The 12,087-nt window shown below is 51.8% G+C and overlaps 1 protein-coding gene across 1 annotated transcript; it reads right to left on the reverse strand.

The window, feature by feature from the left end:
• Positions 1 to 6,767: 6,767 nt before the first annotated feature.
• Positions 6,768 to 8,969, reverse strand: LOC141923735 (acrosin-like). The gene is made up of 4 exons (XM_074825360.1): positions 8,742 to 8,969; positions 8,139 to 8,404; positions 7,713 to 7,858; positions 6,768 to 7,236 (listed from the first exon to the last, which is right to left on the reverse strand). Exons 1-4 carry the CDS (start codon positions 8,930 to 8,932, stop codon positions 6,877 to 6,879), a joined length of 963 nt encoding a protein of 320 aa, XP_074681461.1. The 5' UTR covers positions 8,933 to 8,969; the 3' UTR covers positions 6,768 to 6,876.
• Positions 8,970 to 12,087: the final 3,118 nt, after the last annotated feature.

A 12,087-nucleotide genomic window follows, 5' to 3' on the forward strand; every position in this document is an offset into this window, starting at 1 on the left:
GCGGACTGCATCTGCACTCCTGTTACCTCTCCTGGCCTCTGCCTTTTAGTAGGAGGCTCTTTTCTGGAAACTTCCCATTTCCGTGCCCACCTTCGTGCTTTGGCGGTGCTTTACTGTGGCAGCTGCAGCATGGACTCTTCATGAAATCCTGAAAGAAAAAAAGAGTGTATTGTTGCATTGGTACATACTTATGCTCTCGGATGCTGTCGGTAAAGCTCTTCATAGTTAACAAATCAGCAATCAGACAGCTATCAACCTTTTCTCCTATGAGCATAAGAGCACTCTAACACACGCTGTGCAGACCAATCACCCTCTCGTTCACGCGCTGTTCTTGCGGCAGTAACTTCTCACAGTTCAGTACTTTTCCACAGTTCAGTGTTGCAGCTGTCCGTTGTTTTTCCCTGCCACCTTGGCATAGCTCAGCAGCCTCTTGTTTTTCTTCCAAGGCCTGTTTTTCATCAAAGCCAAGCTATTTCTCAGAGGCTGTGCAAGGCTGACAGGCCAATGCCTCCCACATCTCCCCTTTCTTTGTTTTGCAGCTGCACCTGCAAGACTTGTTTCAAGACTTTATCAATTCAAAAAACACAGCATATTCAAAATAGTTCTACAGAAGGCTAGAAACAATACAGCATTTACAGTTACTACTTAAAAAAAGTAGGCTAATTTCACTGCCCATAATTAAGGGATATGACTAAATACTACGAAAATAAAGGGTAAGGAAAATACGGAATAGCACGCTTACTTAATGGGGTACTAATATTCAGATCCGCAATTGCTGGGGAACCCTGGATGCAGCGAGGATTCGGAGTACCTTTCCTTGCAAACTGGAAATCCTACGTGGTGCGTCCACCCATAGGTGAGGCATCCAAAGTCGCTGCAAGCAGGTCCAGCCTCATCTATCTAAATCAGCAGGTGTCGCGGATGAAAGTATTGACACGGTAATATTTAGTAAGAAATCTAGGTTTATTAATAACTAACAGCAATTTATTGTTATAAAATAATAATAAATACTAAAAGAAAGAAAAGCGATTTATTCAGATTCTAAAATGACAAGATTCACACAAAACAGAACAGACATACAGAAACAAAGGTGTTTGGATTCAATAGAATGAACACAGACAGACACAGAAACAAGGGTACGTACACACACACACACACACAAACAAGGGTATGTACACACACACACAAACAAGGGTGCGTGTACACCCCACCCCCCCCCAGTAAAGAGAAGCTAGCTCAAAGAAAATTTCCCTCTGGAGTTTAGAGCAAATACTCACAGTGCCTTGGCATTCCTCAACGGGCGATAATTGAGACTCGAGTGGGGGACTTCGCCCTGACCTTCTGTCTGGAGCAGACGACACCTTAAGGGTTTGGTACCTGAGAGGCGTCTCAGCTCAGGGGAGATTGCTGGTCACAGGCCCCCTGCGATCCAGGAGAGCTCAAAAGGGTCTCCCTGGTGGTCGCCATTTATAGGGTCCAAGATAATTGACTTTTGTCAAATACCTTCTGGTGCCTTCCAGCAGTTACACAAGAATTTGATTAATGTGCGACTGTGCTATTGTTCCCATTTGACCACATCCCAGGCACAGGTGTGCCAGGCCCTTAGGAGTTGATGGGCCATTTTAACCATTTCCGAGCAATCGGGAGGGGCAGGAGCCAGGCTCGTTAACATTGTCAGTCCTTATCTCCACAGATTGGTGTATAGCTCGGGGGATGTGGGTGGAATCGCACCTAGCACCAAGCAGCCCAACAAAGAGGGGCGGGGGGAGGTAAGAATTGCACCACCACAGCAGGCCAAAATAACTGGCACTTTTCTTGGAGCGGAAACATCTGATTTCATCCTCCTGTTGGGTTCCACCCAGAGCCTGGCCACCACTCACGGGGGAAAACCAAGGCAGTTTCTAATAAGGTTAAAGGCTTGAGCTCTTAATTCGTAATATTGCTAGACAAAGAAAGTTGAATACACACATTCTTACAGCATTTCATCCTTATTAATAACTGCATTTTGTCTAAGCTACATCTTTCACTAGTGACTAGTAAGCCTATATATTTCATTAAGGAGTTGCAATTACTGTCAGCATTTTCTCTTAAAAGAGTTGGCAACTGTAGTGTGATTAAGGGCAGACATAGTGTATTTTGTCCTATTGCAGCAGCAAGCATTACCCATACATTCTGCTTAAATGATCAGTCGAAGAGACCGCAAACTGTCGGCACAGGGGCACCCACAGCACCCACAGCCGGCTCCTGAGTGTCCACCAAAAGCTGCCTCTCATGCCTCAGGTGTGGTCGCACACACCTTGCCGGTAACCTCCGGGGACCGTGACCCGTGGAGACACAAGCATAACCTCTTCCCCAGGTTATTAAAGGATCTGGTCCTTCCCAGTTACCGCTTTCCAGGTTTTTTGCTAACACTTGAGCCTTGCCCTGGACTTGTTGTTGATCTGGTATCTGCGACGAGAAGTGACGCAATATCGGTGGCACCTGTGAGACAGGGGAAATGTTTAAAAAGTTCATGGCATATAATGCCTTATTTAGCCTTTCATGAGGTGTAGATTGATACCCTCCCTCTCCCCCTTTCTGTTGTTGTAATAGACGCTTTAGCGTGCCATGCGTACGCTCCACAACGGCCCGTCCGGTCGGTGAGTGGGGAATGCCGGTCAGATGCTTGACTCCCCACTGTTGAAAGAAAGAAAAAAGAGAAACAGAAACATAAGCAGGCCCATTGTCTGTCTTAATCTGTCGTGGCACGCCCAAGGAAGCAAATGCAGCTAAAAAGTGTCTTTGCACATCGCGTGCTTTTTCACCTGTATGGCAGGACGCAAACACTGCTCCAGAAAAGGTATCAACAGACACATGTACATATTTTAACGTTCCAAATGCCACGAAGTGAGTGACATCGGATTGCCATAATTCTGAGGAGGCGAGTCCCCGAGGGTTGACACCACTAGCTGCTGAAGAGAGGGAGTCCTTCTGGCACTCAGGGAAGTGGCAATGATGACTTTAGCCTGACGCCTTGATAAAGCAAACTGGTTTTGTATTGCCCTGGTGTTTTGGTGGGAAAATGCATGTGAAAGCCGAGCTTGCTCAAAGACATTAGGTACCACCTGTGCTACCAGAGTCGACGCGTCTGCTTGTCGACTGCCTTCAGCCAAAGGTCCAGGTAGTGCAGTATGCGCTCGGATATGTACAATAAAACAAGAAGTCTTGCGATTATTTAATAATCGTAAAAGGGTGTGCATTAATGAATATAACAGTGGATTATTAGCGTCCTTCAAGCACAAATTTTCTATACGCTGTACAAGATTGGCAACATAAGCAGAATCAGTAACAATGTTATTTGGGGTGTCCCAGTGTTGAAATACACAGACTACTGCAGCTAGCTCAACGATCTGTGGCGATCCCGGGGACTGAGTAATGTCTGATTGCCAAATTTGAGTATGCAGATCTTGCCATACTATGACTGACTTTCCCGTTTTTCCAGATCCATCAGTAAACACAGTTAAGGCTTGCAACGGTACATCGCTGACAAGGGACGCCGCATCCCAGTGTCAGCACCTTCTGTAAAAAACTGCCGCTTCTGGTGTTCGGGGCGGGGGGCGGGCGGGCGCGGGCCGAGAGCGCGGTGCCGGGCTCGGCCGCAGGCGGTCGCCCCGCAGTGGGGGGCTCGGGGAGGTCCGGGGCCACCGCCACCAACTCCGCGCTTGCAGGTGTGGGGGCGCGAATGCTGAGTACAGAGATCCACACACTCGGTTTTGCAGATAGAATACTGTGCCGGCGTTAATACCATTTTTAAAAGTGCCAGCCAATCCCATGGATCAATTGATATTCATGAGCGATTGCCTCCAGTATACCTGTTGTAAATGATTTTCGAAGCCCATCCCCTCTAATGCTTTTCTGCAGTTCCTTAAAAACAGAAAATTGCAGTCCTTCCCAACGTGGCTGACATCCCAGCTCCCAAATTCCAGGAGCAACAATCTTTCTCGCCATGTCTGTATCCCCTTGCGCCAAGGTTTCTTGCCTTGCTTTTACTCACAGATCATCCCTAGCTAAGGGAGGACACAGGCCAGGTTTTCTTTTAGGATTTACAGTGTCAGGGTCTGAAAGATTATCACAGTCAAAAGACCCAGCACACAAAGCTTGCTGCAGGGGTTCAGGACATGTGTCCTCGCCCTCTGTGTCCTCATCCTCTGTCTTAACAGACTGGCCGCGTTCCTTATCTTGTCTTTTTATTATCTCAAAAAGAGATCTGCATGTCAGTAAGAGTGCTGCCGCAACCCGATTCCCTCACGTTGCACACTCCCACAGTCTTCCTCCTGCTTTATCCCATATCGGAACAGGGAATATAGTAACCGCGGCTGCTACTCACTTTAAAATTCTCTTCAAGGCATGCGAGCTAATATGCGCTTTATGTTTAGCTAACAGTCTTTCCATCAGTGCAACGACTGACTTTTCTTCCGAGGGTATTGACCTACCCATCGCTTCCCCACAGCTCACCTTGCTCACCCTGCAACGGTGATTGATGCTGGCTCCTGCTTCCTGACAGCAGCTCTGAAGTTCTGAGGAGTTTGCCACCGGAGTGATCCAAGCAGGTCACACTAATCGCCCTCCTCACACGGGGCACCATTTGTGGCAATTGAGGCACGGACTCTCCATGAAGTGCAGAAGGAAAGACCCTTTATTATTACAATAGTACATACTTATGCTCTGGTCAAAGCTCTTACTTCATAATTAGCAAATCAGCAATTAGGCAGCTATCAACCTTTTCTCCTAGCAGCATAAGACCACTCTAACACGCGCTGCGCAGACCAATCATCTCGTTCACGCGCTGTTCACGCGGCGGTAACTTTTCCCAGTTCAGTGTTGCAGCTGTCCGTTGTTTTTCCCTGCCACCTTGGCACAACTCGGCAGTTCCTTATCTTTCTCCCAAGGCCTGTTTCTCATCCAAGCCTTGCTGCTTCTCAGGGGCTGAGCAGAGCTAACAGGCCGACGTCGAGTTGCCTGTCTGCCACAACAGATCACGGTGCACGTATTGTATTTGTACACTTTGACCATACGAATACACGTTTACTGTAACGACCAGCGGTTAGTTTCTTATCACAGGGGAGGGACACCCCAATTTCAGCCCCTCCCGCCCCCCCCCCCCTCATCTTTGAACGCAGAGAGGGGGCAGGTGTACGACCTGCGGCTGGACGTGGCCCACTTGGCCCTGCGCCCCATCGGCCTCCGCCAGCCCATCCACACCACGGTCACCGACCACAGTGTTGCATTCCTCACCAGTACTGCCCCCTAAATCCCCCAAATTCACCCAAAACCCCACCCCTCCTACAGGTGTGAGCCTGGCGGTGCCCTGCCCAGCCAGTGCCTGTGCCCCTGCCAGTCAAGGTAAACATGAGGGTCCCGAGGGAGTCCCTGCCATTGTTCAGGCCCACAGGTTCACTTTCAGCATCTAAACCCTCACTTGTAGGGCAGAAAGCATCAGTTTAGGGTCCAAAGCCCCACTGATAGTGTCCAAAGCCTCAATTTTCCTTTCCTAAGTCTTAGTTTCGGCTTCCAAAGCCTCATTTTTACAGTCCAAAGGCTCAACTGTAGTTTGCAAAGTCTCCTTTCTAGAGTCCAAAGCGGCATTTTGACTCTCCACTATCTCATTGTCAGGCTCCAAAGCAGCATTTTTAGGATGCGGCCAGCCATTCTGAGGGTCCAAGCTGCTATCTTGAGCGTCCAAAACCCTCCTTTTTATGCTCCAAACCCCTCTCATGGAACCCAAAGCCTCATTTTTTGGGTACAAACCCTCATTTATATGTTCCAAACCCCAGCTTTTAAAGGCCACAGACTGGTTTCAGGGGTCCAGAGCATCATTTGGAAAGCCCAAAGTCTGACTTTGAAGGTCCAAAGCCTCAATTTTAGAAGGCAGACCCTTATTTCTAGGGTCCCAAGTTGTCTTTTATTACCCAGAGCCTTTTTGTAGAGCCCAGACTTTCATTTTTAGTGTCTAAACCCTCACTTCTTGGGCAGAGCGCAGCCATTTAGGGTCCAAAGCTGCACTGACAGCGTCGGAAGCCTCCCTTTTCCTTTCCTAAGTGTTAGCTCTGGCTTCCAAAGCCTCATTTTGGTGGTGCAAAGGCTCAACTGTTGTCTGCAGCATGTCCTGTGAAGGAGTTTGCGTGTGCCCCCGTGGGAGGTGCGTTCTACGAGCGCACGCATCGCTGGGTGCACGCTGTGAGCTTGCAGGTGGGCGCAGGGGTGGGTGCACGCGGGGTGCGTGCGTGCGGGGCGTGTGGGTGTGTGCATTCCGCGTGCGTGTGTGCTGCAGCGTGTGCACGCGCTGCCTGTGCGCGTGTTGCGTGTGCGCGCGCACGCTCGGGGGGTGTGTGTGTGTGAACACTGCGCGTTGCGCTCTGTGTTCCAGACGTGCGTCTCCCGGGAGTGTGTGCGTGCGCACGTGCCCCAGAGCTGTCTGCGTGTGGCATGGATTTTTCCTATCCTCTTTCTGGCCCCGATGTGTCGGTCTTCTCCGTGCCGTGGTGGCTCTGAGCACCCTCCTCTCGGACCAGGCTCGGGTTCAGCCCTTTGGAGTGACTCTTTGCCTTTGTGGCCGACGTGGCTGCCTGCGGCCTCATTTTGCAGGTGGCAGGCATGGAAGTCCTTGCCTTGCACAGGAGACTGAATTGGACTGCAGCGTGGTTAGCTGTGAAAATTGGAACGTTTATTTGAAGAAGTAAGTCGTCTTGAGCGTTTGTGTGCGCTCAGAGGAGCGTGGGCAGGACGGAGCAGGCCTTTGACACTGAGGCTGCCTTTGGGTGCGCAGGCAGTGAGTGCCCCAGCAGGAGATGGCCGTGGTACACTGCAGCCTGCGCTGGATCCCATTCCTCCTGCTGCTCAAGCCTTCTTCCCCTTTAGGATCTGCAGGAGCTCCTGCAGCCGGCTAAAGAATTGCAGCAGCTTCTGGAGTGGAAAGGGGCAGGAGCTAAACCAGCCCGACTGTGCTGGTGTTGGGCTGGGCCTCTGCAAGGGGGTTGAGGTGGTGATAAAAGGACTCCATGGCCGTGATGTTGGAGCAGCCCTTGCTGTTGAGTAGAGTCCCATCTGTACCAGGATCCAGTCGTAGAAGTGCTGAGTGGAGGTGTAGATTCCGGGCCGTTTGGCTCTGGCACAGCCTCTCCCCCAGCTGGTCACCCCAACAAGCCAGAAGTAGTCAGCAGTCTTGTCTTTGCAGACGAGAGGACCACCGCTGTCACCCTGCAGCAGAGGAATGAGGGTCAAGGTGGTGTCGGGTGGCCGCTGGCAGCAGTAGGGCCGGCTCCTTCTCTCTGCCAGCACCTGCCAGAGCTGTATGCGCTGCACGGAGAGGCTCTGTTCGGGTGCTGGGGCCTCCAGGACCTTGTCTGGGAGAGGGTCGTGGGCCCGTGGGGTAGGACTGGCGCTCATCTCTGCACAGCGATGCTGGCTGTGTGGAAGAGGGTTGTTCCAGGACTGGGAGCTGGAGCTCGCAGCTGCCAGGAGCGCTGGATGGGCTTTCTGGGCAGAGTCGTGGGCCTCTGGGACAAGTGGGGCCCTGGGCAAGGACATGCAGCTGGGGAAGGGGAGCCCCAGCAGCGGTGGGGACCCAGGGGTGGGAGGGCGACTTGGTGGGCAAAGCCCACGCCGGGGTGCGTTTGGGCGGCTGTGCCGGGGCTGCGTGTGCCGCTGGGCGCTGCCTTGTCGCAGGCTCCTACCTGGCAGGTGTCGATGCCGCCCTGCGGATAGCCAGCGCACAGGTTGTAGGGGTGGACGGCCCCTCGGTACCACCGGCTGCTGTTGCAGAGGTTGGGGTCGATGAGGTGGACCTTGGCCTCCTGCAGGACATCCGTTGTTCCTGCGGCTGCAAGGACAGAAAGGAATTAACACGCGGCAGCTCGTTGCCAGGTCTCCTGCCCTGTGTGGGTGAACCCCTTTGCTGGGGCTTGGCTTTGCATCGTGAGAGACATTGTACTGGTGTTGCCCTTCTGTCTCGCCTTGGGCCCTGGGCCAGGCCCATGTCTCCGTGGGCATACGTCCCCACAGCCAGACTGTGGCTCTCGCCTCTGCTGTCAGGAAGCCCAGCCCGCCTCCCCCGTGTGCCGAGCTCACGCTCGGGACGCGAGCGCTCTTTGTGAACTCACATCTCGCCGTCGTGGCCCCCCAGCCACTGATGTAGCAGTTTGTCAGCTCTGACACTCTCAGCGAGGCGTCGGGCACGCAGGCAAGCTGTACATAGTAGCCGCACTGCACAGGCTGGTCCAACTGCAGCAGCGCAATGTCGTTCCTCTTGGTGATGTTGCTGTAGCGTGGGTGAACCAGCAGCCGCTTAATACTGCGTACTTGGGTCTCCGGGCCCGGCTGAGTCAAGTGGTTGGCCCCAACCACCACGCGCCACATGGCGATGTGCCTGGAAGGCAGATGGGGAGAGGGCTCAGAGGGAGCCGAGCCACGTGCTGCAGCAGTCCAGCAGTTCCCTGCCGTCTGCTTCACACGGGGGAGAGGAAAGCAGTGCTACGGAGGGTGCGACTGCCCTAGCACGCCTTGGGCTCAAGGCGTGTCGAGCTGGAGGCTGCTAGGAAGCCGTGGCAAGAGCCCAGCCCTCTCCCAAGCAGTCTCTCAGCCAGGCTCTGCAGTGCCCAGGCACTTGGCGTACCACAAAGAAAGGGGACGGGAGTAGCACGTGGTGCTGCGGATGGGGCACCTGCGAGTGCTGGGGGGATATCCCCGTGCCTGACCCTCCTTACCTGGCCTCGAGGAAGCAGTGGGCTGCTGTGAGGACCCACTGTGGGCTGACGAGGGACCCTCCGCACACATGCCCCGTGCCTGCTTCCCAGGGATCCTGGATGCTGACGATCCAGGGCCAGGCCCCTGGCTGGGCACCTGTGCCACCCACAACGCGTGACGTGCCGTAGTAAGCGCCGTAGTAAGCATCCATGGGCCGGAGCCCGCAGGTCCTGTAACCAGAAACTCATCACCGTCCTGCTCGATGGCTCGCTGCTGTTCCGGCTGAAGGTCAGCCATCTGCCCTCCCCACGAGGCGCTGAATGGACAGCGAGGCCAGGGGACCCCGTGGGGCGGGCGGGCGTCCGCCCCCGTTTCTGCTTTAGCCCCGCAGCCAGTTGTGCTGCAAGGAACCGAGGCTCGCGCGTGAGGCTGGGGAAGCCGTGGTGTGGCCACGGGGGACAAGCAGGCACCCTCCAGGGAACCCCATCAGGTTGCCCAGGCTCCCTCCCAGAGCCTCGGCCCACTTACCCACAGCTCTCCCACGCGCCGTGCGCAGGCCAGCGCAGGGCCAGCAGGATGAGGAGGAGGAGTAGACGCATCGTTGCCAGTGGCATGTGCCAACTGCAAGAAGCGAGGGCTTGCTGCCACCAGCGCAGCAGCTGACAGAGTGGCCGCAGGGCTCACGTTGCCCACGGTGCCCTTGGCAACGAGGCTGATGTCACAGAGTCACAGTCGGTTCCAGGTGCTGGGCACGGTGGCCTCTCGGCGGGGGGACACCACGTGGGGGTTTCCAAGCGGGAGGGGAGGCAGAAGCTGGGATCGGACACCGCCGACAGACCCCCGCTGAATGCTCTGCTTGGGGGACGGGGGTGTGCAGGCCCCGTGGCAGGCAGCAGCGCCCGGCCCCCCGCACTGCCTGCCAACGGCGAGCAGGAAAAAACCCAGTGTGGCACCCCAGCCTCTTTGGGGAGTTCAGCGCCCCCCTGCTCTCCGCAGCCCTGTGCCACCAGGTCCTTCCCAAAAAACGTGTGCCAGAGAACGTGACTGCTGCGGCACTCCCTAAATTCGCAAGCACGGCGTGTTCGTGGGTGCCTTCAATATGAGCATGGGAGTTCAGTTCCGTTCAGATCTTGCCGCGTGCTCCTACCTGGCAGGTGTCGATGCTGCCCTGCACAGCCAGTGAGTCCTGTGCTGGCAAAGAATGTACCTGTGGCTCTCTAGGGACTAGTGAACAAATTAAATGAAAAAAGAAGGTTAAGATCCCAAATCAAAGCATACAGGCCATTTCCTGGTTATCTAGAAACGAAAGAAACACATACAAAGGGGTTTTAAGAAGAGTGAAGGGGTTCTACAGATATCTGTAGTTTTGGATGGAGATGCATTTTTTAGTTTTAGTCTGCTCTTGTTTTGGTAACTACATGCAGAGAAAGTGTTAAAGTATCCTTAGGACTGGTAAACTCTGGAGACTAGTGCTCTTAGTGAACCTGCAAGAATTACTGAATTCAGAACTGTAAGGGATATCTGAGTCTGTACAAGGCCACTTGGAGAAATAAACATCTACAGGAGGTTGTGCAGCTACTGCACACAAGAGGGCAGTGGCTGCTATGTGGAGACAAAGACTAGGTGATTTTTTGTATGTGAGTATACACACAGTTTGTTTTTATTTTATATGAATAAAAAAATATTCAGGGCAGATACCAGGAAGCCAGTGGTGTGCCAATACATGCTCTGCTTCTGCATATGCAGTTAAAACTGACCTCCCATTTCCACCTGGGTGACTGAGTGAATTGTGCATGCATATGTGCATGCATGCATGAGAAGAAATGCATATGTTGTGTGAACACTTATCTGCTTTAATAACAGATTGATGTTATTACTAATAACAGAACAAGTAAGGTATTTTAAGAAGTTATGTTTGTACTTTGTGTACCACAACTTCATTCCATATCAGGATACAAGAGATCTACAATATCGTCATGTGTACTAAGAAATAATCATCAGCTGTTAACATGCTGTGTCTACTTTGTTCTCCCTTTTTCCACCTCCTCATTTAACTGTAATCAGAGCTTTATAATCCCTGAAAACTATTAATTTGCAGTCATTTAGCAGCTTACCTGGTAATTTTCAGCTTATGCTTCAGTCCTGGCTTGTTCAAGATTCTTTCAGTCTGTTCATCGTTAAATTGGAGATGCCAAAGTCTTTTACCAGACCAGCATCCACCAGCTCTTCCAGGGCCTAACATAAAGAGGAGCAAAGTCAGCACCCAGTGTACAAGACAGGGCCTGAAGATGATCTTTCTAGTATGGCTTGTTTCCCTTCATGGGAAGGGAAAGACAACTAATTGGAGTTGCAAAGTTAGTCTCTTGCGGAAAGTGCGCACTGGTGTATCTGCGCCATGTCTTCCATCTCACCCAAGCCCAAAGGCTCATTTCTTGAAATGGCAGAAATTCACACTAAGGTATTTATACATGGAAAATGATGATCAGTAATGTGCTGTCAAGCCAGCACTGGATGGCTGTACTCCAGGCTGTAGGCAAGATCACAACCTGAATTGTTTTTATTCCTCCAAAGTGTATTTGAGCAGTTTAAGAACTGTGGTGGTGAAGACAGTTCTGTGGTTCTTATGGTCAAACACCGTGGTCTGCAGCTCCACTGAAGATTATCAGCTTGACTAAGCATGTATGTTTTGAAAAGCTGCATTGTATACTGTATGATAAATACATAAGAACTTTGACTGCTGAAGCTAATGAAAGCATGGAAAAGATTGCCAAGGACAGAAAACATGATTCTCCCACTGTGGCTGAACTTACCTACATGCATGTAGAATATCTCTGTTGCTGGGTATTGACATGCCTTTGTCATCGGTGGGAAGCTCCTCTCCTGCCTGTTAGGGACAAAGAAAATGCTTGATACACTCTTTGGTGGGAAGTTAATACCAAGACAACTGAGGACCATGATAGTTTTAACTTCTAGTACAGAAAATACTAATACTTGACTACATTGTTCATGCAGATTTATGGCATTTTGCCAGCAACCATTCCTAGTAGGAGGGACAGGTGTATCTCCTGGACCCTGCAAACTGGTGACTCACCAAAACACATGCAGATAAACAAATCACATCACTTGTGGAACAAAGCAGAACAAACCAGCTTGCTGTACTGCTCTTCATGCCTATTAAGGGAGAACAAGAACTGTTTTTTTAAGATTTGTTTTTTTGAAGACCTGTTCAGGTCCCCAGTCCATTTATGTTAGGTCTAGGGTGAGCCACATCTGCTGAACGAGGTATTATGTACATACACAGGTCTCCTGGGAGGAGAGCCTCAGCTTAAGTAGGTGTCACTAGGAAAATCAGAACAGAGATAGATC

Source organism: Strix aluco, chromosome 5 (genome assembly GCF_031877795.1).
Source record: "Strix aluco isolate bStrAlu1 chromosome 5, bStrAlu1.hap1, whole genome shotgun sequence".
Lineage (NCBI taxonomy): Eukaryota > Metazoa > Chordata > Aves > Strigiformes > Strigidae > Strix > Strix aluco.